The sequence below is a fragment of the Salmo trutta genome, chromosome 37 (genome assembly GCF_901001165.1).
Source record: "Salmo trutta chromosome 37, fSalTru1.1, whole genome shotgun sequence".
Classification (NCBI taxonomy): Eukaryota; Metazoa; Chordata; class Actinopteri; order Salmoniformes; family Salmonidae; genus Salmo; species Salmo trutta.
In genome coordinates, this window is record NC_042993.1 from 16980783 (window position 1) to 17008568 (window position 27786).

The window sequence follows — 27786 nt, forward strand, 5'->3', positions numbered from 1 at the left end:
AACTAGATGCTATGAAGAAGGGGATATGAAGGACAATGCTACAGAGGTGATCACAGATCCATAACGTCCGTTTGTGTGAGATGATGACAGTACTGCAACTCCATCTCGGATGTCTTCTATAATGACTATGAAGACGGGGAGGGGAAATGACAGACTTAACAAAACGAGACCAAATCCTGTTATTGCTCCCTTTTTTGTTTCATATATTCAGATTAGGAGATTTTTAAAGAAGTGCATAATCTCCTTTAACAGCTTATCATAAACTTGAATGATTTGGTGATAAAGAGCACAAAGTTAAGTATCCGGTTTAGAGGATAACTCCCCAGTGCAGTCTAGTGATTAGTAGATGAGAATTGGGAGACCGAAAGAAAATCCGGGCTGCAAATCCCAGTTCCCGCTCTGATTCACTTTGAGGGGAAGAAAGTCCATTTCAGCTCCTTCGTGAGTCTAGTCACAGGGTAATCATTTAGAAAACGGGAATAATAGAAACCACTTCTTGCATCACTTTTGAATTCAAACATCTTTATTTACTTATTTATGTGCCTGTGTGTCTCTGGATACACCCGTCAAGACCCAATTATGGGCTGCAGCAGCCAGCCAGCAGCACAGTGCTTTCATAAAGAGTGAAGTCTGAAGACTGTACTGTCAGTGTCAGTGTGCCATATTAGCATTTTACAATCAGTAACCTTAAGCCCAATCATGAACTATGGATGGGCAGCCATTTTGAGCTTGCCTAATAAGGGCATTCTAGCTGTATCAGACAGCAAATAAATCCCTAATTTTTATTTCAGTGTGATTCGAGACTCACAACCTCTACGGTCACACCCAATAACCCAAAATTACATAAAAAGAGAGCTATGCCATTAGCAAGTTTCAGATTATCGTCTGCATAATAATTTTGGGGAATTGTAATTTGTGAACAGAGAGGAATTCACTCAGACTGAGTACAAAAAGCAAATTAATATATTTACCTTGTGAAATCTAAAACCACTGACTTTGTCGTATGTTGTTTTCCCGTTCCTAATCAAGACTTTGGGTTGATACACTAAATGACTTCAGAGGGATGTAAAAAAAATGTTGGGAGTGAAAGTCAGCGAGAGACAGACAGACAGCAGAACTTAAGTGGGGGGATTGTCTGTCAGACAGTGTGTTTGGCTGCTGTGGTGTTGCTAGGGAGATAACAGACTGTATACAGCAGTCTGGAGATTGAGCTTACCTTTGCTGTACACCACACAGTTATTTTTGTTGTCTTCTGCTCCTTGCCAAGTCACATCCAGCAGCCACCTGGGGCCCGCGCTGAGCACCACCGGTACACAGCTCTTCATCTTCTGGACAGGGACACATAACAAACACTAATCATTTGCTTATTTTGGTGATTAAACAAACAATAATTAAATAATAGCCACCAAGTTATGTTTCCTTTTCTTCTCTGCAAGCCAAAAACAGGGTCATTCTATAAGCTAGTAGGTCCTCTTCTTCTCCCCGCAATGAGAAGATTTGGGAATTGAGAGGTTTGTGGGTGGGGGGGGGTGGAGTACGGGGGGGGTTGGGTTGGGGCAGAGGAATGGGATCAAGGTGGTGGGGGCAGTTGGGGTAGGAGAGTGGTGGTGGTGGTGGGCATACAGTGCTGCTAACACCTGGTCCCTATGATCCCAATGATACAGTATCAGATCTCCCAGATTAAGAAGATCTCGGATGCCCAGAATGCCAATGACTTTTAGAGTGAAGGAGGCGAGTGTTCAGGAGTGAACTTTAGGCACATTGTGCTGCGCTATCGCTGGGATCTCACTATTTCCTGAAACAGCCAGGGAAGAATTTAAAGAATCAGTATCCATTTCAAAGGGCGATTGAGGCTACGTCTTATAATATGCCGGCAAATTATTCTGAATGTGTAACATCATTTTTCTTCTGGGCTCGGGTCAAGCGTTGGTGCTATAAGTTATTTCTATGGAAGGAAAACAGGGAGATAGATACTGTGGCCCCGGCTAAATGTATTCACAACCAGACATGGAGAGGGGTCGGTCAGATTGTAAGGCCTTTCTATTTATTTTCATATGATTTTCTATTCTATTTTATTTTTCCAATTGATTTTAAAAATACATCTTCAGTGCTCATGGAGAGGGGTAGAAGCATCTTTCTTGGGCAGCCGTTACAGTAGCCTATTCCTAGCAGGGAAAATGTCAGTATTTCAAGGCCATTACTTTTTAACTCCCAGGCCCTCCTTCATTAGGGTGTTACAGAAATAGTTTAGCTAAGAGAAAATAGGCTGGGGTGCAATCTCTTCTCGACACTTCATTTATATTTCCATTTGAAACAGGCTGCCATGAGACACCATCCATCTGCCTAATGCAACAGCAAAGCACACGTTGTCTCACTATGTGTTTCAGATATTTCTTCGGAAAGGCAGCAACAACCCTTCAAGGATAAATGCAAATGCCACTTTCACACGTTAAAGGTCTGAATTGGCACAGATACACACAAAAGATGATTTATTGTGCACGTGGGTGAAGCACACACAGAAATCTTCCGTTAGTAGTGACTGAGGATTAGAGGGCTCTCTCTCTTTCCTGAGAAAACAGAAATACTGTAGGCTACATTCAATAACAAAAGTGCAGACAGCATATGGGCTCTGATCTCAGTCAGTCTGTCACACACAAATGAAACAATACATATAAAACGAAAAGAAAACCTAAACTCGAGTTTTTACATAGCAGCTCGAAGCAATGGTGGACTTGTGCCAGTCAGACGGATCAAACACCTAGTGAACAGCACATTGTGTCTGTTGATTTTCTCATTCCTTAATATTTAGGTATCTTATCCCACCCTGGCAGAGGAACAGAGAGGGACCTCCGTCATTTAAGCCGTCCTCTATTTCACATCTCAAATTAGCCTGACAATAAAATCGTATATCTTCAGCGAACCTGTAAATCTTTACAACCCTGTCAAAAGGAGCAAAAGAGATGGATCTGATTGTTGCTACGACGACTATCTAAAATGAGAATCGGATTAACCCTTTGTCAGATCTCCAGACTGGGGCCCATCTCTCTTATTTAGCTGTGTGAGGCTTCTTCTTCCCCTCTTCCTGTCCGGCTAGTCACTAAGGCCTTCTGGGAATCCACTATATTACACTGCCTCTCACCAGGGAGAGACTAATAATAATATATGGGTGTAGTTTTCAACATTAGAAATACTACAAGAAAGCAAACATATTTACTGGATTAGATTTCCTTTAAAATTGTATTTGAATTTGAATTATTTACATTAATGACATTTGTTTTTGTTTCAATGTGTTTTCTTAATATAACGATTCATTGTCAAAATCATCATAACATAACTTATTAATAAAACTAAACGTAACCAATTGGAAATTAATAAATTAACTGAATACATTTGTCAAAATAATGGTCAATTTATCATATATCACATATATATCATATTTTTAATTTTGCTGAAATGAAATGCGCTATTCATATAAATGTACTACTCTAAATAATGACTATGTTGGGGCTTTGAAGATTTCAGACAAAGGAATGCAGAGAAGCTGTATTCTGGGTATAACACACAATGATGTCACCAAGGGGAGGAGCATATTAGCCTTAAATGAACGCCCTCTTCCTATACAGTAAATCCAGTACATATGTAGTCAAAGCTTCAGAAAAAGCCAGAGTGACAAGCAGAACATGTTGATTTCTCTGGAGTGAGGAGGATGTATACAAAATAAAAACGTACCCCTTTCTCTAACTACCAATCACAACTAAGGAATGTGACGTACAACAGTGACTGTCCTGTTCCACTTCCTCATGAATAAATGGATTCAGAACAGCAAATAATACTGACCCCTATTGGATATTACAACATCAACACCACCGGCTTTAAAATCCAAAGCCACATACAATAAGGTTTCATTCAGACTAATATTAAGACTAGCTATTCTACAGATCAGAGGACTCTGAATTTTACTGACAGTGATTAAGAGTGTTTCACCACCATTCACAGACATTCAAATAGGTTGATTTAATAATCGAATCAGATCAAGTAAAAAAAAAGTAGAAACAATGGTAATGTTCAAATTTGAAAATGTATGACAATTAACTCTGTCCCTAAATGTTTTGTCTTCAATAAAAGAAAATAGGGACATTTGAAGTATCTACAGTAAATTACATGGAAAATAAATGAGACAAAATGTGTCACTTTATAAAGTAATGTCATGGATAAGTGTTGAAAACCATCCACCCTTCCTCCTCATGGTGTGTTGTGGTTTATCCACCCTGTTCCCTCACTCCAGTGGTTTCAATACTCTCCCAGGGCTTTTTTCTGAGCCCTGTTACCGTTCAACCAACGTGTAAAAGATACAGTGACCAAAACAGTGTAGTCAGCGAGGAAGTGATTACAAACTGATGCTCCAAATTCGCTATTAAATGAAAATCAATATTTCCACAAGTTGCTGCAACATAAAAGATAACCTTCATTGATTTTTCGAGACTTAGGCCTCTGTGATAAAATCTAATATAAATTTTCAGCCACACGGATTTGGATCAGAGCGAAGAGCAGGGGCTGAGCGATAAGTTCCATTGCACATCTCTCATAGTTGGATTTTTCCTCCTTCCTTCCAAAGGCAGAGCCCTAGCTATTTATAATTGGCACGGTGTGAGGAAAAGCTTCTATCAGGAATCTGTTCTAATTTTTATTACTGAGAAGCTAAAGCCTGTTCCAGATAATTTGGAATTTTCAGGGGAATTGTGATGGAGTTGATGGCAGCGCCGGACTGACTCCAGAAAGGAGCTAACCTGTAATAGCCTCCGTGGCTGGGCTGATTAAATGTTGCCATAGATGAAAGACCTGCCATCACCGCAATAAATTAACCAATCACACAAATCCCAAGTCGCTACTAATCCCTCCTTGATACCATGATCCTCAGATCAGCTGAAGGAGGTGAGGAAGAAAGTGGCTTGTGACACTCAGCTTCCTCCTAACTCCCTGGTTTCCTGTGTAAACAACAAGCTAATGATATCACCACTGACCATTTCACCACCACTGGGCAACTCTTAACCCGCTTCACGGTCAGACCAGGGGAAATCGATATCAATCGTTGCTCCTGGTGCATTTCACCACCACTGGGCAACTCTTAACCCGCTTCAAGGTCAGACCAGGGGAAATCGATATCAACCCTTGGTGGGAATGATTCTTTCCTCATCTTTTTTTCCCTAGTTTTTTTTCTACCAAGGTCACAAATGTAGTACTGTATCTGTCCTGATCCCCAACTGTAGAGAAATCAAACCAGTTTTAGTCTGAGCATCTTTACAATATTTTCTACTTGTTATTTTGCTTAAAAGGTCCACTGTATATCCAGTAGCCATGGATATTAAAAACACATACAGTATGAAAGACTAACTGTGCTCTGAATCATAATACAAATGCAAATATATATATATATTTTTTATTGCATTTTACTTAGAAAATACACATTTCAGTTTTTTATATTTCAATAATATGTATTCAGTTCCTTAAATGAAACTAGTCCTTAAGTTCAGTATAAATATCGTTTTTTTTTCTTCAGTGAAAAACAGCAGCAGGGTTCTTTCCTTCAGTTCATCTCTCTCTGTTTTTCACTTCCCACACACAGCGCTTGACCCAGCGTTCATATTTTAACAACATGCCCCTAATAGTTTTGATGTGTCATGTCCATATAAGACTCGGGTTAGCCCTTTATATGAAATTAAGGGCAGAAAAGCTTATGGATGTGTTATGTCAAGTTTCTATATTATATGTTACTACGGTGGAGGTATATAGGGATAAAGGATTTGCACCTGTTTACAGCATACTACCACACACACCTTGATAACGTCCATTGCAATTAGTTGTTCACCACGATGAAACAAATTGCATGTGGTCAACTGGAAATTTCATTAGAGGAGATTTTCCTCTAGCCCTCGTTATCTCATTCCGTATTCATTTTTCTTTAGCCTCAAGGACGGATGACTTGCCAGGGTCTTTCTGTCGAATAAATGGCCAAAACCCTTTCTCTTTCAATCCATCTCCAAGTTTCTATGCATGTATAGAAAGCTCATATTCAGTATATGGATATTTATGTATATTTTCCTTTAATTTAACCCTAGAAAAAACACAATTATCTGTCAACATCCCACATGAACTGGGAAATGCTTCCAATGCATCCATTTCTCAGGTCTCATTTCAAGCCGTTCTCTCCATCTTTTAACGATAGTATAGTTACATCTGTCCCAATAAAAATATACAGTACCTTCATGTAGCTTTCTTTCTCTCTCTCTCTCCCTACAGTAGCATCTGCTATTGGGAGACTAAATAACAGAAATATGCAAAAATTCGACACTAATTCCCTTTAGAGATAGATCTTGGCTGCTGCCCTGTCATAAATCAGAGCATTTCGATATGAAATGAGGCAAGCTGCTCTAATCATTTCTGCATTTCAAATTGGATCACTGGCTCAATCGCGTGGCTTTTAAACTGCTTGCCTAAGAGCAAATGTGAGGTGGGAGATAATTCGGCAGAAATCTTCTCCCTCCCTGCACTCGCTCTGTGCTGCAGTTAGTTTACTGCTTGAGTGCAAAAGAATGCTTTTTTCTTTTCTATCCCCCTCCTGACCACATCTTTCTCTTTTCAACTCTCTTAAATTCTGTTCCTGGAATCTTTAAAAGGACACCAATCACTCTGCCTTTAGTTGTTGTTGCTATAATGGCAGCTACCCATTGCTGTGCCTTTAGTCTGTAGATCATGGCAGCCATGGGAAATATACATACAGTATTTGATCATTTAAATGACATCCTATCTGTTCTTACTTCTTTGAATGTATCTATCTGTTCCTGATTGTAACCACATATGGACAATAAGGGACCTTGAGTCTTAGATACCACATTGAGTGTATGTTGATTGATCATTACAATACGACATACCTAAAGCCAGATATAGAGTAAGACAGGGAGGCAGAGAAAGACAGAGTCAGAAAAAAGGAGTGAGGGAGGGAAAGCAATGAGTTCCAAGCGTCCTCCATTCTCCCAAACCTCCAGGCACTAAGAGCTGCTCCAACACCAAACCCATCCAGTGTTTCATGAACTGCATGTTGGAGCTACAGAATATAATGTGTAGCCTATCTATCATTATTTGACGTAGGGAAGAAAGAAAGAGAACGTAGAATTTGTAATGCACGCTTCACTACTTAATAATGACTAGGAGGTACACATCCTGTACATGCACGTCTTTCTTCTGTTTGGCTTCGGTCAGAGAAATAACATTGAATGCCTCAGTTCTCGCTGTTTGAATTTCCTATTTGAATTCAATTGGGGACTTGTTTGATCTTTGCATGTAACTTAGGGCTCGGCTCCTGGAGCCATGAGAAACTATGTGAGCACATAATAGAGAAGCGACAGCCAGCGATGTGTTCACCTGTATGGTACATTACTGTTCCCCCAGGGTCACTGAACCAGCCAGGTGGCTCATATTCCGGACAGCTCCACTTTAAACACACAGGAATAAACACACGGAGGGGCCTTTCTTCAAAGAAGACATGAAGAGACAAAGTCTGTCAGCCATTAAGGTCACAAGCTATCCCTCCACACATAAACACAGACCTAGGAGCAGTCATAAGTCAGTGAAGAAAAACAATCACATTCAAGGCAAGATGATGCTTGAATAAAGTCCGGATAAACCTCAATGCACCTTTAAGGAACAGCCTTGGATTTTAATACGTTCCTTTGAACTCTTATTCTTCTCTGTGAAGTGAGAAATCACGATGCAATAAAAAAGCATCTACGTGGCATTATATTTAAGGAAGCTATTTTGTGCAACCCTCTGGCCTTCCCTGAACTGCAGAAAAATCTTTACCTACTGATATTTGCATAATTATTTGATTGTATACCTATGACACAGAAACAGTTTGATTCTCGCGTGCACTTTAGAGAAATGGGGGTCTTAATAAATCCCCTTTAAAGACCGGCCATATTTACACTGAGGTAAGTAAATAAGATAAAGATGGTGAACTTGCCCCTGCTAAATGTATTAGACGTGAACTCCCTTATCACAGTCTCAGCACACGGACTGTTAAAAGATGGGGTTCCAGGACGGGAAATGGTCTTTGTTACCCAATTAGTTTCCTGACGACCCTGTGGTGTAATATTCCTGTTTTGACAGCCTCATAAACACACACACAAACACACATTTGCACACATACATACAAACACACACACACACACACACACTGCAATGTGCTGGACCACCAGGCCTGTGAAGCCGACACTGTCCAGGCCTCCTCTCCTCTGGTCTTATCTGGGTTCTTTATCTCAAAGCCTCCGCTGATAGAAGACCCACGTGAGCACCGACCAAATCAGCATTCTTCACGGAATACTTTCATTTTCTGCTGTTCATCCATCTGGAGTCATTTGACAGGGTTTTGTCTTTGGGCTTTGGTGGGCCCCGAGCCAGGCTAGCAAGGCTGGGGGTTTGGAATACTGGGGGGCTGGAGGCCGGGACAGGGCGGACTTATCAGAGGCCGGCAGCAGGGACTCGCTCTCGTTGGAGGAGGTGAAGCAAGCAAAGCCTCCACTGTGTTCCTCAACTCCTCCACCAGTGCAACTAAGAGGAAAAAGAACACAGCAGTCCAGCCTAGGCCAACCCCACGTAGAGACTTAGTCTAAGTCCTAAATGGCACCCTATTCATTCCTTATACTACTTTTCACCAGGGCCCATGTAGTGCACTATATAGGGAATAAGGTGCAATTTCAGACTGGGTCTTAGAGTGGCCTGGTTTACGTGTGGGGAGATGTGATGTGGTGGCAGCATGCTATAAATAATGGATGGCATCAGTGGCATGGCATCAAAGGGTCCTGAAAACATCAAGCAGCCTACATGTTATGATGCTTTCTTAAAGATATCTTTTTTAAGCATTTTTGCTTTATTCAGACAGATTAGAAACAGCGGGGGAGACAGATTAACAGGAGACAAAGTGGGAAGACGGGGATTGAACCCCGGTCTCCAGGGTTGCATACATGTACCTACTGTAGACCAGCAGACCATGGGGCCTGCACGTAATGATGCATACTAGTGGGATTAGCAACATAGTTGTCTAGGACTGAAAGTTCTTCAAAATACTGATAACATAATGATAAGGATGATGAACTACTGTAACGTGTTTTAGGTAATTATAGACGAGACAGAGTATGTGTGTGTGTGTGTGTTTGTGTGTTGACTGCTGAAGGGAATGGTCAGTCCTCTAAAACTTTAACCAGCACCATAAATAACTTTAGTCCCCACTGTAATGTAGAATACTATCAGGAGTTTGCAAATGGAAACAATCAAGGATTATCTGGAGCACTTCTCAGGGAAGTTGTTTCAACATATCACAAGTACTGCCATGACAGACACAGATGGCAAAGCAGCTGGCACCACTCAACTTCTTTTCACTTTTCTGTTTTCCCCCCACTGCAATGGAGGTCTGTTGTGTATGTTAATGGATATATACTCTTTGGTTTGACATAGAAGCTCACATTGACTTTTCTAAGTTACACACTATGACTTTTCTCAGAGGTTTAGGAATGTTAATGAATGTTTCCGCTAGATTGGGTACTTGTTGGGTTATGATGTGTTGTAGACACAGTGTACCAAGACAGACAGTTTAGAACGATTTAGATCAAGTTAAAATTTCACACATTTCCTTCTTTTACAGGATGCAATAAATCTTGCCAAATGAATGAAATGTTCCTGAATGTTCATATCAGGTGTTGAATTATGTTTATTGAGGACCATAAACATTCTACACCTCTGTACTGCATGTTATATACAGACTGCACAAAACATTAAGAACACCTTCCTAACATTGAGTCGCACCCCCTTTGCCCTCAGAACAGCCTCAATTCGTCGGGGCACGGACACAGCAAGGTGTCGAAAGTGTTCCACAGGGATGCTGGCCCATGTTGACTCCAATGCTTGAAATAGTTGTGCCAAGGTGGCTGGAGGATCATTCTTGATACACACGGGAAAGTGTTGAGCATGAAAAATCCAGCATCGATGCAGTTCTTGACTCTCTCTCTCTCTCTCTCTCTCTCTCTCTCTCTCTCTCTCTCTCTCTCTCTCTCTCTCTCTCTCTCTCTCTCTCTCTCTCTCTCTCTCTCTCTCTCTCTCTCTCTCTCTCTCTCTCTCTCTCTCTCTCTCTCTCTCTCTCTCTCTCTCTCTCTCTCTCTCTCTCTCTCTCTCTCTCTCTCTCTCTCTCTCTCTCTCTCTCTCTCTCTCTCTCTCTCTCTCTCTCTCTATATATATATATATATATATATATTTGAAGCCCCAACTCAACATAAAAAGCATCCATTCTCACAGTAACATTTAGTGTACAGATCCATTCCCTGTATGTATAGCGAGATTGAGTAAACTATGTAGCCATCACAGCACGGCCGCAAGGCACAAAGCAAGTCAGTGAATTCTGACTTCCTTATCTGGGGACCAGCCATATCTGTTTGTGGTGATGTAAGGACAGGAGAATGTCAGGTTCACTTGTAGATCAAGTCAACCATGCATTATCTCAAACAGTGGAGCTCAGCCCCAACAGCCCCAACCCCAGTAGCACTGAGCAGCACTGAGCCCTTCACAGCTAATACACCACGACATGGCGGCATGGCCACAGGATGGATCCCAGCAGAGCACAGAGAGAGGAGCCATAGAAAGGAGCTTAGAAAGACACCAAACAATGGCCCCGGCGCCTGGACAACCCCCTCTGACACAGGTCATAACCCTAGTCTCCATACGACTCACAAGTATGCCTAACCAAGCGTTGTTGTCAGATCTTTGTCATCGAGCTGATGGTTTAGACTGAGAGAGGGATGAATTCAGAGGAATATGTGTTTTTTAATCAAAATAATGCGGTATAACATGAACTCTTTAATGTGCGTGCTGGTCAATAATAGTGTTGATAGAAATGTGGGGCGCAGTCAATGTCAGAGAGACCGCCAGATAATTACCATTTTACCCATCTGAAGAGACCCCAGTCTTAATATTGGTTTAAGCCCAAGAAATAATTGATGCATGCAATCACAAATTGGTTCCCAGCCTAAAATTTAGGGCCATTATTTCATTAGATGGAGCCACATTCTTTATGCCAAAATTATTTGTGTGTCCAACATAGAAATTCAAATCCGGTTAGTGCAGATAATTGTCTGGTTTTACCAACCACATCCAAGAGGGTATTACTTTCAGACAGAAAGGATAGGTCGACTTTATATACAAAATACAAGAAATCAAATACATTGTTGTTTTTTGGTATGGTGCTGTGGCAGTCAGTGTGTTGCCAGTAAGCAGTAGCAGAGAGGTGGGGTACTGTAACTACTATCCTGGGGTGTCCTCTTACATATGCAATTGGATGTTGTACTGTAAATAATTGCCTGGGCATGTGCCAGTGTGATGATGATGATGATTTGTGTGCTTGCATGTGTGTGCATGCTTACGTGTGAGTGTGTGTATACGTTTGTGTGCACGCGTGTACATGTGTGTGGGCGCGCACATGGACGTCTGTGTGCGCGCCTGCCCCATCCGTACTCCACTCTCAAGTCCCACTGATTCTCCTTTCCAGCCATGTTGAATCCTCTTTCCTTATCAGGCAAGCCCAGGCCTGCATCAGGCTCTCCTTGCTATGACAGAGGCTACAACAATAGGCCTGCGATACCGCTGCTTAGCGCTGCGTTTCGAAGGGGAAACCTGCCACGGGCGCAGATTAACAACAACACACAAAAAATAGATTGCAGCCTCCAAAACAAAACATTTTTCAGAATGCCTTCTCTTGATTAATGAAGCAATGACAAGAAGAAAAATATAATTTCGGAGCAGAAAAATCCGCGCCACCACTTGTTCAAGTTTAGGGGGTAGCTAACAATAAACATATTGACGGGAGAGGGTGGGAACCAGGAGGAGATAAATGTCTGAGTGATGGCTTGAATCATTTTTGGTGCTTTTTTTGGAGCATGGACGGCAGGACCTCATTTCTCACCTTGTTCTAAATGACACTATAAAACCCCTCTTGGGCCTGACAGACACCACCTCTCTCCCAGGTGCAAATTAGGACAGTATCTTGTCATTTCCCTTTTTGTCTCCACTCTCTAGGTAAGACTCTCTGTTCACAACCAAAAGGAGAGTCTACTCTTCTCAGAAAATACACGTAATACTACAGACGATAAAGAATACTGTAGCAGCTAGCCTCAATCATATGGTTGCAATATATAATACACATATTTCTGACAAAATTCATGATAGAAATTTAGATTTTCTTTTTCAGAACTGTGAAACTAAAACAATGTCTTAATATCTTAATGTGAACACACACATTTTTAAGAACATGACACAGTGTTTGTCTCTGCCCTTTGCTTCACCTGCGACAATATTTCCACTGCCAGCTGCTTCCCTGATGTGGCTTCCTGTCTCTCCGCTCAGAAACACATCACACCGGATGATATATCACAGACAATATAGCTTACAATATACAAAAACATTCTCTCTTGTTCTTTTTCATTTCCTTCTGATATATAAGGAACAACAGCAAATGTAGTGTTCCCAGGATATGACCATTAATGATATAAAGTCACCTGCCTCCTGTTGTAGAAACATACCATGTTTTCTGTCTGTTTCAGGGGTTGCTGTCCTAAATATCTTTGCATCACTACCAACTGGGGGCTAAAGTAAAAAGATCAGCATCCACTGAAACCAGGCCTTACAATAGACCTTTATAATGAGCATGATGAGCATAGAGCAGGAGGCTCCAACACGCATCTAGAACAGACAGGCCTCCACATCTGCAGCTTATTATTAGCCTGAATCAATTATCAACACCTAGAGACAGAACCCAGCTAACCACCACGCTGGGGCCTACTCTGGCCCAGCCGTGGACCTGTTTTCACATCCTGTCCCGCTTTGTGTAATTACTACTTTTAAGACACCTGCTACTCAATAGCTTCGACACAGACGTGTCATTTAGCCCTCGATTGCAGACATTTATGTCTGAGTGTCACTATTCATTTGGGTTAATTTGGGAGTGTTGGCTGGTTGGGCCGTGCGAGTCTGGGCTGGGCTGGCTGAATGTGCTTGTCGCTCACCTGCTTGTGTGGAGGGGCTGGCTGGTGTAATTGGAGCTTAATAGTCTGATTGATCAGGGGAAGAAGTGAGAGAAGTGAAGGATGAGGCTGAGCGCTGGCAGCTCCATCAGTCAGAGAGGAGAAGAGAGAGAGAACAGAACACAACCAAACAGGCTACTGACAAGCTGGGGTTTCAGCTTTGGACAGCTCACTTTCTATTTCTGTCTGGGCTCTCCCTCAATGGTTTCTCTCTCTCTCTCTCTCTCTCTGGGCCCTCTACCTCTCTCTCTCTCTCTCTGGGCCCTCTGCCTCTTCTTCCCTCCCTCTCTCTCTCTCTCTCTCTGGGCCCTCTGCCTCTCCCTCTCTCTCTGGGCCCTCTGCCTCTCCCTCTCTCTCTGGGCCCTCTGCCTCTTCTTCCCTCCCTCTCTCTCTCTGGGCCCTCTGCCTCTCCCTCTCTCTCTGGGCCCTTGCCCTCTCTCTCTGGGCCCTCTGCCTCTCCTTCTCTCTTGTCTCTCTCCCTCTATCTCTCTTCTCTGGGCCCTGTGCCTCTCCCTCTCTCTCTCTTCTCTCTCTCTCTCTCTGGGCCCTCTGCCTCTCCCTCTCTCTTGTCTCTCTCCCTCTATCTCTCTGGGCCCTCTCCCTCTCTCTCTGTGCCCTCTCCCTCTCCTTCACACACTACACAATACTCCAACCTTAGGCAATTACTTTGTTTAGACTTCAGTCCCTGTGTCCTTCTGGGATAAATCATTTATTGAGAGAACATTCTATTTATATGGTTGATACAACGCACTGAGAACCTGAAATCAGTTCAATGTATTCCGTCATTAAAGTACCACTTGTATTTCTTTCTTTGAAGACAATATCAATTAGGAAAAAGGGAGGGACATTTAGACCTAGTGTGATCATCTAACACTGATAAAGCATGAAGAACAACGTTGGTTGGAGTGTCTAGCCAGAGGTGTGTGTGTGTTAACAGGTCCCTATAGCAGCAGCAGGCTGTGTGTGGATAGCTACAGTATTCTCACAACAAACCCAGCACCCCTGCAGCATGGGGCTGCTGCCACGGCCTTCCATCAGCTGTGAAATCTGCTTTCCTCTTTGATAAAGGCTGGAGATGTGACCCCATCTCTGTCCTACAGATGTCCAGATTACCTGTCATGCTCTTCCCCCCTGTTTTTCTCTCTCACTTTCCTCTTGTCTGCTAGTCCCGCCTTGACAACTGTAATGCACCACTATTCTCCCCCAGCATCATCCATCACTCCCTAGTCATACAGACCCAGAGTAGACTCATAGAGACCCACAGCAGACCCACAGGTGACCCATAGAGACCTACAGCAGACTCACAGGAGACCCATAGAGACCTACAGTAGACCCAAAAAGAGCCACAGTAGACCCATATGAGACCCACAGTAGACCCATTGAGAGCCACAGTAGACCCAAAAAGAGCCACAGTAGACCCATATGAGACCCACAGTAGACCCATTGAGAGCCACAGTAGACCCACATGAGACCCACAGTAGACCCATATGAGACCCACAGTAGACCCATTGAGAGCCACAGTAGACCCACATTAGACCCACAGTAGACCCATATGAGACCCACAGTAGACCCATTGAGAGCCACAGTAGACCCACATGAGACCCACAGTAGACCCATATGAGACCCACAGTAGACCCATTGAGAGCCACAGTAGACCCACAGTAGACCCACAGTAGACCCATAGAGACCCACAGCAGACCCACAGTAGACCCAAAGAGCCCCACATCAGACACACAGTAGACCCATAGAGACCCACAGTAGACCCATAGAGAGCCACAGTAGACCCATAGAGAACCACAGCAGAGACACAGTAAACCCACAGCAGACCCTCTGAGACCCATAGAGACCCACAGCAGACCCACAGTAGACCCATAAAGAGCCACAGTAGACCCACAGAGACCCATAGTAGACCAACAGAGACCCACAGAGACCCATAGTAGACCCACGGAGACCCATAGTAGACCCACAGAGACCCATAGTAGACCCACAGAGACCCATAGTAGACCCACAGTAGACACATAGAGACCCACAGCAGACCCACAGAGACCCACATCAGACACACAGTAAACACATAGAGAGCCATAGTAGACTCACAGAGACCCATAGAGACCCACAGTAAACACATAGAGACACACATCAGACCCATAGAGAGCCACAGTTGACCCAGAGTAGACCCATAGAGACCCACAGTAGACCCACAGTAGAGCCAGAGCCACAGTAGAACCATAGCAGACCCATAGAGTCAAAGTAGACCCACAGATATCCATAGTAGACCCATAGAGACCCACAGTAGACCCATAGAGCCACAGTAGTCCCATAGTACACCCATAGAGACCCACAGCAGATGCACTGAGACCCATAGAGACCCACAGTAGACCCATAGAGAGCCACAATAGATCCATAGAGACCCACAGTAGACCCATAGAGAGCCACATTAGACCCACAGAAGACCTACTGAGAGCCACAGTAGTCCCATAGAGCACCACATTAGACCCATAGAGAGCCACAGCAGACCCATAGAGAGCCACAGTAGACCCATAGAAACCCACAGTAGAGACAGAGTAGACCCATAGAGAGCCACAGTATACCCATAGAAGGCCACAATAGATCCATAGAGACCCACAGCAGACCCATAGAGAGCCACATTAGACCCACAGAAGACCTACTGAGAGCCACAGTAGTCCCATAGAGCACCACATTAGACCCATAGAGAGCCACAGCAGACCCATAGAGAGCCACAGTAGACCCATAGAAACCCACAGTAGAGACAGAGTAGACCCATAGAGAGCCACAGTATACCCATAGAAGGCCACAGTAAACCCACAGTAGACCCATAGAGAGCTACAGTAGACCCATAGAGAGCCACAGTAGACCCATATAGACCCATAATGCCACAGTAGAACCATAGCAGACCCATAGAGAGCCACAGCCGACCCAGAGTAGACCCATTGAGACCCACAGTAGACCCATAGAAAGCCACAGTAGACCCATAGAGAGCCACAATAGACCCAGAGAGCCACAGTAGACCCATATAGAACCACAGTAGACCCACAGAGACCCATATAGACCCACAGTAGACCCACAGTAGACCCATAAAGCCACAGTAGAACCATAGCAGACCCATAGAGAGCCACAGCTGACCCAGAGTAGACCCATAGAGAGCCACAGTAGACCCATAGAGAGCCACAATAGACCCAGAGACCCACAGCCGAGCCACAGTAGACCCATAGAGAGCCACAATAGACCCAGAGACCCACAGCAGAGCCACAGTAGACCCATAGAGAACCACATTAGACCCATAGAGAGCCACAGTAGTCCCATAGAGACCCACAGCAGAGCCACAGTAGACCCATAGAGACCCACAGCAGACCCACAGTAGACCCATAGAGAGCCACAGTAGACCCATAGAGAACCACATTAGACCCATAGAGACCCACAGCAGAGCCACAGTAGACCCATAGAGACCCACAGCTGAGACACAGCAGACCCATAGAGAGCCACAGTAGACCCATAGAGAGCCACAGTAGACCCATAGAGAGCCACAGTAGACCCACAGCAGAGCTACAGTAGCCCATAGAGACCCACAGAGACCCACAGCAGACCCTCTGATACACATAGAGACCCACAGCAGACCCAAAGAGACCCACAGTAGACACATAGAGACCCACAGCAGACACAAAGAGACCCACATCAGACACACAGTAGACACATAGAGACCCACAGTAGACCCATAGAGACCCACAGTAGACCCATAGAGACCTACATCAGACCCACAGTAGACACATAGAGAGCCACAGTAGACCCACCGAGAGCCACAGTAGACCCACCGAGAGCCACAGTAGATCCACAGGATACCCATAGAGACCCACAGCAGACTTACCTAGAGCCACAGTAGATGGGACCGCCAAGGTCCCTCTGCCTGCTGCCTCTGTCTGGCTCTGGGGACCAGCACTACTGACTCACCACCTCTCACCCGACTATGGAATGGATGTGGTTGGATAAGCTGACATGATGTAGTGGTAAAAAAAAGGTAGGTAGCTCTCTTTTATATCAGGGTTCAGCTAGACCTGCAAACTGTATTGTTAGGGGATCTGAAAAACCCTGAGCCAAATGGGAAATTAGGAATATATGTATAATTATTTGACTACATGTACTGTACTAATGAGTGAAAATAGCTGTCGGGATGATACCAGTATCGCCATACTCTGTCTGTGTTATTGACTGTACGTTTGTTTATCCCATGTGAAACTCTGTGTTGTTTCTGTCGCACTGCTTTGCTTTATCTTGGCCAAGTCGCAGTTGTAAATGAGAACTTGTTCTCAACTGGCCTACCTGGTTAAATAAAGGTGAAATATATATATATTTTTTAATAATTAAAATACTCGTAAGTAGCGTGGTAAGAAAACAAAACAGGATAACAGCCCTAATATTAGAAACATACACCATTATGTTGTCACCCAGAGTCACATTGATTTATTGATTTATTTTCAGCTATAACACACATTTGACAGAGCAGGGGTTTGGTCTGCTTTGTGTTCACATTTTTGCCATGGAAAAATGTAGTCCGTTAGTTTACTCCAATCAGGGGAGGGGTGGTAGTGTAAAAAAAAAAGGGGGATTTTAAATGATGCAAACAATTAAATTGATAGAACCCAAAATCAACCCTGAATATTAAAGCTGATCTAGCTTTGTTCAACCCCCCCCCAAAAAGTAAACGCTGACCAACGCTGAATAAAGTAACACCAGTAACCAACACATTTTCATGCAATAAATGGATAAACGCTCACTCAATTAATAAAAAAAGGTGCATAAACTGTGCTTATCCTCCACTACACCACTGGTGATGAGAAACCTTGCCTGAGACCTGAAGAATCGCATTAGCTCCTCCATCTTGAATCCTAGGCTTTAGCTCAGCTAGCTAACACAGTTTACATGCAGTTACCACTCATCCACTCTGACTCCTGAACACTACGCTCCTCATTGGTGTAATCATCAGACTCACAACTGGCCAGCCCTGACAATCTCTGCTACTACTATGATGGACAGCACTACAAGTGCCAGCTTTATGGAATAATCACAATGAATCTCTGCATCATGGGAATTTTTCAAGTGGTGAGACCGCATGGCTTACAGTACTAGCTAACTTTGAATGTATGCTACAATCATGGAAGACGCCTTGATCTAGATACAGAAGTCTGCGAGTGACGTGTCTGAAAGACCCTTTTCCATTCCATCGAGGGCATATCAATATCACACGAGAAGGTCACGTGTTTCCAGCTTGGATTTCAAAGTGTGAGAGAGAAAGACAGGTGACATTAATGCCTTAGAGCTGACATGCCATTGGGTAATTCATTCACCTCTGTGGTTTCACAATCTAACACAGAGTGAAGAGATTTAATAGTCCCTACAGGTCATACTTCATGAGAATGACTGAGAGCCACTCTTGGGTGAATGAAGTAGAGACCCATGAAACAATCAGGGTTTATTTCTACCTTCAAATGCTTTCTACTGCCTTCCTGACCCTGTAAAGGAACACGAGGCTGGTCTGACATGCATCAAAACTACCCAGCTTTCTCTTTTCTTTCTCCTTCACATTGCTACTTTCTCTTAGTCCCCATTTTATTTCACCTCCTAAGGCTTTCTCTGGTTGGGTGAGACATTAGAGCTGCGTTCTGTCTTTTAATGGCAGTATTGTTAAGAAGCAGAATACAACTAAGTCCCTTTCCTCCCTCACTAGAAAACAAGAGCTAAAATACCTTTCTGGGGAAGTTGCCAATGGGGTTTTTACAGTACTACTGTATATATACTAGCAAAACTCCTTAACGACCAGGTGGTTGGTAATACAAGCCGTGCAGTGTAAGATGAGTCACTGATGGAAATAGGAGGGAATTGATTGCCAGCTTTCTTGTTTATCTATAGGTTTGGCAAATATGAAGTATGTTCGTATCACAGTAAAACAGGCAGCTCAATAAAACCAAAATACCTTACTCGAATTCAGCTAGGCTTTAATGAGGTATTGTGAGAAGCTGCTAACAGCCAGCAGCTCATTTGAGAGATGACTGAGACTAAGAGAAGAGAGAGGAGAGGAGGGCAAGCAGCGAAGCATAGCTTATGTACCCATGAGAATAGACACACACAGGAGATATCCTTAAAGGCAATATGCCAGAGAGCTCTTCCTTTACCTTTAATTGAGAGAAGATGTTAAATTCTTTGTAACCCCTCCACAACCCATTACAGGTGAAGCCTAGCACCTGGCTCAGCTAGACGCCTGAAGATAGAAGGATCTCAGGGAAGGATTCAGGCGAAGGCAGAGGGCTGTGACTAACAACATTACAATATTGTCCAATAGCTCAGTCTCTTAGAATGTGAACAGTTTTAAAATGTATTTAGTTCAGCACGCAGCGTTACTTACTGCATCTTAAATTCATGTTTATGAAGTATACAAATGTAGGAAACCTTTAGTACAAATACTCTGATAACTGCATCTCAACCATATGAGGATGCATTTGACACTAGTTGTTCACACTGAGGGCAATAGACTGTCACATTGGCTACCCACCTTTCATATAAATTCATGCAAAAATGGAAGAGAACTATATTTGCATGTCATGCACAGTAGTGGCTTGAGGTGTTCATCCTTAGAATCACTCTTTGCTTGAGGATAACAGGCCTGGACCCGAAAAGAGTCCATATTTCATGGTTAGATGAAATATTTAAAGCCACTGATGACTTTAGAACCATGCGGGGAGCTTAGAAAACAATCAGAAACAGCTCAGAGAATGATTTCATAAAGTTATAGGGTTAAAGAAATCCACAAGAACGGGCAGGGCCTCTGAGTCTAAAATCCTCGTGGACTTTTCCTTATGTTTCTTAACAGGATGAATGTGAGATTGGTTACAATTTTTAATAAGAATTTTCTTAATTAATCCAAATGCAAAATGAAATATCAAAACCCTGGAGGACTCGTCGTTTCACCAGAGCACCAGGTCAACATATTTTCCAGCCGTTAAAGAGGAACTTCACTGGGACGTCTTGAGACAACCGGGGCCAGCTGATTGGTGTAAAGCTGGGGTGAGAACAGTAACATCAAATATAATGGATCGTTAGTTCATTGAATCGAGGGTCAGGACTCAACTAAGAAATTCACCAATTAAAGTGTTTAGTCGTAAAATATGCAGATTAAATGGTTGAAATGAATGCACATCAAAGCCTTTTGTGAGGGCCAATTTGATCCCTGAACAGTCAACTCTATGGGTCTGACTCTATCATGGGAATTGGTAGCCTCCTCCTTCCAGTAGAACAGGCTTTACCCCTACCCACCCACTCTCACTGTATTGTACTGGTGGAAGGAATTTGCAAGTAGCCTGGCGGGCAAGGCCTCTAGGAACGACAGATGACTAGTGAACTAAAAATACTAACTTTTTTAGGAAAGTGAAGGTTAGGTTACGGACCAAAGTCTTGGGAAAATGGGTGACAGATAATTTGATGGTATTCTCTGTTTTTTCATGTTCCCAGAGCAGCCCCAGTAACAATGTGACTCTGACAGAATAAGTGAAAGAAAGAGACAGACATTAAAAGCCTGACCTACCATGCCGCTGCCATCGATGTTCATCTCGATCTTCCCGCTGAAAGGTCCCCACGTGGTTCCCACAGGGAGCTGCTGCCGGCTGTGGATACGACGCTCTCCATCCTTGTGGAACGCATCCAGCTCTCCTATAAAACACCAAGCATCGAAACAGTTACCATATCATAAAACACCAGGAGTCTCAAAACAGCCAAATCCTCCAGTTCCCTACAAAACACAGTCATTTGTAGAATTTGTACTTAAATAAACCTCAAAGATCATTGCAAAAGTGCTCCTCTTTCTTTTTCTGTGATAGCCATCTTGTGAAGTGTCCTGCTATTTGGTATTTTTTTATACATACATATCATTTTTACAATGGACAAATAATAATATCCATAAAAAAATATGTTTTATTGTTACATGCCCAAGATAGGTGGAGTGAAATGTGTTGTTTTACAGGGTCAGCCAGAGTAGTACAGCACCCCCGGAACAAATTAAGGTTAAGTGCCTTGCTCAAGGGCACATTGATAGATGACTATTTCTTTCCCCCATGCATATAGATCTACAGTCCCTCATGTCCATAAAAACCTAAACAGTGCAGGTTAAGCCATCTGCTTCTAAAGCCAAAATAATGAATCCATCATCATCATCATCAGTTGGAGGGTTTCAAATCCAAACAAATCAAAACAACAGGCCGGTAACCTTGCCTGAAAGGTGTCTTCTAGAGATAATCTCTGTGAGACATCTCAGAGCCAGGCTCAGTGACTGGCAGGCAGCGAGAGAGGCAGCGGATTGATCCAGGAAGAAGCTAGGCCCCTTGTTAGTGCTGTGCACAGCTACACTTAATGAACTGTGTAACAGGATAGCACTGTTAGCGCAGCTAGCTAAAACACCCCCGCTATCTTATCTCTTAGATTCAGTGTACTTTTTTGGGACAGTGATTAATCAAATAGTTATGATAATTGGGGCCGTAGCGTGGTCACCGCTGGGTTTCTGGGGGAGAGAAAAGTCACGCAGGCCTCTCAAGTGCACATTTTCCCCCTCAAGCACTATCTGCTTTATCTTCCCGTGAACGTCTACTCTCCCTCTGACTGAGCCCAAGTGTTATGATTGTCTTCAGCACTCTAACTTATCACTCTTTTATTGAGGCACATTTTCATATAATCTTCCCGCCTTTGTTACTGTAAAGTGAATGCAATATACAGTACGGCACAATCTATACAGACCCAGAAGTTATTCATGTATTTCTCATAGTTGATATGTTCTTACTGTAGTTACCACACATGTATGAACCATACATTTATATTTTGCAACATTTTAACCTAGATGTGCACTGATGTTGTAGCTAATCAGTATTCTGGGTATGTCTTCTGGGTATGTATTCTGGGTATGTATTCTGGGCATGTTGAGTGAAGTGAAATGATCACTGAACTTTATAATAACACTCCTGTGATATAATGACCTATTCAGACGAGGTCTATTCTGTAAATATCAGCCTTGTATCAGTGACACGCTATTGTGTCAGTCTGTTTGTATGGAAATGCTTTCATCTAATGTGCTCCTTCTCATGCATAAACAGCATTGGGTGACGGGTGGCTACGCTAACAATAGGCTACGTTGTTGCTGTTTCCTAAAGATCACACACACCTGGGTCACATCACACCCTGGAGTCAGGAAGAGTTCTCTTTAGGAATAATTCATTCTCTTTTGATGCCATCAGTTACACACTCAGCTATAAAATACACCTACATTTCAAGAACATTACAGCCCAACAATTACTTGATGTTGGATAAATGTACAAATATATGCCAAAACTAGAGTAATATTCTCATCTCAATACTCTAAACGTTCATTTCTGTATGATACCAATGACGCCACTGCCTACTGTATGTCCAGACAGGCTACTAAACTTTATTTTGTGGAAGAATTAACTGGGATGATTATCTCTGTCCTCCTCCTCCGCTCTGTCTGTAGCCCACTGCGTTACTGACGGTGTGGTGGAAAGTGGCTAAGCTCATTAAGAGGGAAATGATTAAACATTGGAGCACAGCTGGCCACCATCAGAGGCAGCAGGCTCCCTCAGTGCGATGCAAGGGAGAAGGAGCGCATGCAGTCACCGCTTGATGCATTCTGTCTGTCCTCTGATAAGAGCGAGGCCCTTAACCACTTGGATGCTAGTTCCTGTTTAGCCCTGTTGACACACCGACCGCTAGCTACGGCCATCCCCAGCGGGCGGGTAGTCTCTCAATTCAATTCAATTCAAGGGGCTTTATTGGCATGGGAATAGATAGATAATATAAAAAAGTGAAATAAACAATAAAAATGAACCGTAAACATTACACTCACAGAAGTTCCAAAAAAATAAAGACATTACAAATGTCATATTATGTATATATATATACAGTGTTGTAACGATGTACAAGTGGTTATAGTACTCTCTCTCTGTCTCTCTTCCCCCCCTCTCTCTGGTTGATACGAGATGGGGGGATGGTAGTAGGTGTGTGAGAGAGAAGGGAGAGGGGGGTACAATTCAATTGGAGGTTTGAGGTCCTCATACAGTGTCTGTGTGCCAGTTGTTTGTGTCCCGTACCAAATGTTGCCTGAGGACCTTGGCTTCCAGCTGGTGTGTCACATCTGTTGCAGATACAATCCTCCGACCTCAACAAAAACACCAGCTGAAAAATAATAAGCCTTCATACTTTATCTCTCCATTTGCCACCAGCATTTAGGAGTCCATTATCTATAGAAAACAAATATATAGACATGCATTATGATAATAGACAACTGGTTTTATCTAAATGGGGTCTGTGGACAATCTATACTCCCTGATATCTATGTTATTTTGGATGGTCAAAGCGAAGAAGCCTCCTTTGGGAAATCTTTAGCTCAGCCAAAATGACTACTGTTTATCAAACTTTTCCTCTGAGGTACTGAGACTATTTTAAAAGACTACAACTCAAGTGTCAAAACTCTCACCTTCTCACTCTGCTCATTTCCTTAATAAATCTTAAAAGACAAAGTAAAAAATAAACACTCACTGTATGGAACCCTTTCTCACAAATCAAAGACAAGGCCTGAAGAAAGATTGGCCTTCAGTGAGCTCCAGCACAGGGGGCTTTGACAAACCCTACCCTGCTCTGTCCCCCTCAACGTCGCTCAACAACCAATAGTGAAATGCCACAGTTCTTGGCAAGAGGCAACTGATGATGTGACTAAAGAGTCACCCCACCCCCTCCCCCTTCGATAAGATCATCATCTGTCGCTAGACTCTGGGGTCTGTTCCTGCTCTCTCTGGTCTCCACTGATACTTGGCAGCCCAATGAATGTTCCTTTGTGTGTGGAGAGATCCTCCTCAGATAGCACCCAAGATGCTCCACGCTGGCATCTGTTTGTTTTGCTGTTATGCGGACAGAGGGACAGAGAGAAAGAGGAATAGGGAACCTCATCGTCTCTCCCTGCGTCTCTCTTCACTGGCATAGCTCGGAATGCTAATGAGCAGTGTCTCAGTGGCAGGGTGCCATCTTGGTGTGATTTAAAGAATAGATGGTGGAGGGGTGGGAGAGAGGGAGAGTGAGAGACAGACACCCCAAAGCTGAACCCATCACCTCTTTTAGAAATCCACTATTAGATCTCTAACAACATGACCTGTTTTTAAAATGAAGAACATTTGCCCTCACCTCCATTCAAGAGGTATCTATATAGGTACAGTCCACATACAGTAACACTGTAGTTCAGTCCATGTGAGCCAGTGAAGTATGTTCTGAATGGTGGGTGCAGTAGGTTCAGTAGTAAACAATCACTCAACCATAGAATCCCTTTCTATGTGACAATATGGCATTCAAGGGACTCAGAATGTTACCACAGAAATGTTACCACAAAATCTCAATGTATAAAATGTTTGAAAACTATGGTGGATTCCTAATGGATGATGGACTTTGTATTAAAATATTCTTCCATATAATAATGTACTCTACATCTCCTGGTATGGAACTTCATCTAATTTGGATTTAACTTAATATCATTTCTCTACAGTGAGGGTCATAAATGACAAATGACAGTGTTGGGTGGCTGCAGATTAACAGTGGTTTGACTGTATCCATTTAAAACATGAATATTAGTTCAGTGACCAACTGAAAACTAAGACTTACCTTGGTCACCTATACACATTCTAGTTATATGTATTTATACATAAATCATATTTCCATGGTTAAATATTTTTTCAACTAATAAAACCACTTTCCTATTATCCCTTGAATGTAACAATTGGAAACAAAATACAATCTAATGTAATATTTTTCGCTTAAAAACAACAGTTCACTGGATATCATAAAATGGTAACAATTGAAACCATGTCAATCTACGTAGAGAGGTGTACAGTAGAGTAAGAGACTGCTGTGACAACGTTCAATACTACCCCCATGTCTATCAGTTCACAGACGCAGCTATCCCAACCATCGCTATTGACGGAACAGGTTATAGAAGTGCCAAATGGGATACAAATGAATATAGCACAGAGCATATAGAGGGTGAAATGGAATGTACAGTATCTCTCCACAAAAGGTGTTACATCTCTAAAGGAGCAGAGATGTGATATGAAATGTTACAGCTGAAGGAGAAATGCCAGTGTGCCGTGATAAGAGAGCGATGAACTTTCCTCCCCTTCCCCTAAACCTCCATTATCAGGTCCAAGAGAACAAAATGCATCATTTATAACCCAGAGCAGCACTATTATCTCTGGGCAAGACACTTGTTTTAAAACACAGATGGACCTTTTCCCTCCTCCTCCTCCTCCTCTCCCTCTCTCCCTCTCTCCCAGACGAGAACCTCCTGCTTGTCTGGCTCACAGCCTCCTTTTGAGCAGCGGGAGGGAGGAGAAACTTGACCATTTTGGGAGAGCAAGTTTCCTAGACAACCGCATGTGCTAGGCTAAGAGGAAGGGGTGTAGGGAAAGGGTTGGCCCCTACAGGTCAGCCTTGTTGTGAGGACACTCCTATAGGTCAGCCTTGTTGTGAGGACACTCCTATAGGTCAGCCTTGTTGTGAGGACACTCCTATAGGTCAGCCTTGTTGTGAGGACACTCCTATAGGTCAGCATTGTTGTGAGGACACTCCTATAGGTCAGCCTTGTTGTGAGGACACTCCTATAGGTCAGCCTTGTTGTGAGGACACTCCTATAGGTCAGCCTTGTTGTGAGGACACTCCTATAGGTCAGCCTTGTTGTGAGGACACTCCTATAGGTCAGCCTTGTTGTGAGGACACTCCTATAGGTCAGCCTTGTTGTGAGGACACTCCTATAGGTCAGCCTTGTTGTGAGGACACTCCTATAGGTCAGCCTTGTTGTGAGGACACTCCTATAGGTCAGCCTTGTTGTGAGGACACTCCTACAGGTCAGCCTTGTTGTGAGGACACTCCTATAGGTCAGCCTTGTTGTGAGGACACTCCTATAGGTCAGCCTTGTTGTGAGGACACTCCTATAGGTCAGCCTTGTTGTGAGGACACTCCTATAGGTCAGCCTTGTTGTGAGGACACTCCTATAGGTCAGCCTTGTTGTGAGGACACTCCTATAGGTCAGCCTTGTTGTGAGGACACTCCTATAGGTCAGCCTTGTTGTGAGGACACTCCTACAGGTCAGCCTTGTTGTGAGGACACTCCTATAGGTCAGCCTTGTTGTGAGGACACTCCTATAGGTCAGCCGTGTTGTGCGGACACTCCTATAGGTCAGCCTTGTTGTGAGGACACTCCTATAGGTCAGTCTTATACACCATGTTACTGTCCTGCTAATGTTCCTGGACCTTGTAGGCTAAACTGCTGAGAAAAAACTTAACTGTTCCAAATGGTTGTCCAATCAGTCAGGTGATTTTTATACTTTTTTAAAAACCCTTATTTAACTAGGCAAGTCAGTTAAGAATAAATTCTTATTTACAATGACGGCCTACCAAAAGGAAAAAGGCCTCCTACGGGACGTGGGCTGGGATAAAAAATAAATAATAATATAGGACAAAACACACATCACGACAAGAGAGACAACACAACACTACATAAAGAGAGACCTAAGACAACAACATAGCAAGGCAGCAACACATGACAACACAGCATGGTAGCCACACAACATGACAACAGCATGGTAGCAACACAACATGACAACAACATGGTAGCAACACAACATGACAACAACATGGTAGCAACACAACATGACAACAACATGGTAGCAACACAACATGACAACAACATGGTAGGCTAGATGCAGTTATTTCAAAATCAATATGAATTCAAAACGCCAGGCTTTTGAGCAGTTATTCAAATGACATAGGCTATTCACTGCAGTTTACAGCTTAGACTAGAGTTTTCCACTCACTTGAAAACAATCACAACATTCTTTATAAGCTTCTAACTTAGGCTATAGGCTACATCTCAAGCCTGTCTGTCTTCATTGTTCTGTTGCGCAAGTACACACCTTGCCTCTCCGCTGTCACCCCTACTCCGTTTAAATCTTGTGGAGTCCCAGGAAAAGCCAGACTACAAAAGCTTGTTGGACACATATTAAGACTTATTTTCTTTAACTGGAGTTGGAAAGGATAAACCTATATTTTCCTATAGTATGCCTATCTTAACACCGGGCTATATCCTGACAAAATAGGCCTACACTATATGGGTGGCCTGCTAATGTATATTTCTGGGCCTTCTAAACTGTAGGGAATAGACCCAAACTGATCAACATGGATGCATAGTCAGGCCTAGCCTGTAGGCCCATGCCGTTATTTATGCATGAAACAAAACAGGAGGTGTGAAGTTATTATCATTAGGCTACATCACAGTTTACACCCTCTGGACAATACTTGTGTATTCACTTGATAACAATAATACTTTCCTCATTGCATTATGTTGTTGTAGCCCAGGTATAATCATTTTCTTGTCTATAAACGTAGGCCTTGGCCTAATCAATAGTGGAGCTTTGCGTGCCCTGTGACCACAGAGCACAGCCTGGAGGAACGCACTACAGATCTGCCATTTCATAACTTCTTTTTCTTGCACTTTGACAAGTAAATATTTAGCCTATAGCCCTAATATTTAGCTAATGAATGGCCTAATATCTAGCTAATATAGC

General features: G+C 43.1%; 1 protein-coding gene across 3 annotated transcripts in view; it reads right to left on the reverse strand.

Moving 5' to 3' along the window:
• The window catches only part of LOC115177556 (zinc finger protein ZFPM2), a 222001-nt gene that overhangs the window by 51805 nt on the left and 142410 nt on the right, over positions 1-27786 (reverse strand). For 2 of the 3 annotated variants that reach the window (XM_029738452.1, XM_029738450.1), the window contains 2 exons: positions 20707-20831; positions 1217-1328 (listed from right to left, as the gene is read on the reverse strand). In XM_029738452.1, coding sequence (XP_029594312.1) covers positions 1217-1328; positions 20707-20831 — 237 coding nt within the window. The remainder of the gene's footprint in view (positions 1-1216; positions 1329-20706; positions 20832-27786) is intronic. The other variant, XM_029738451.1, reaches the window with a different exon arrangement.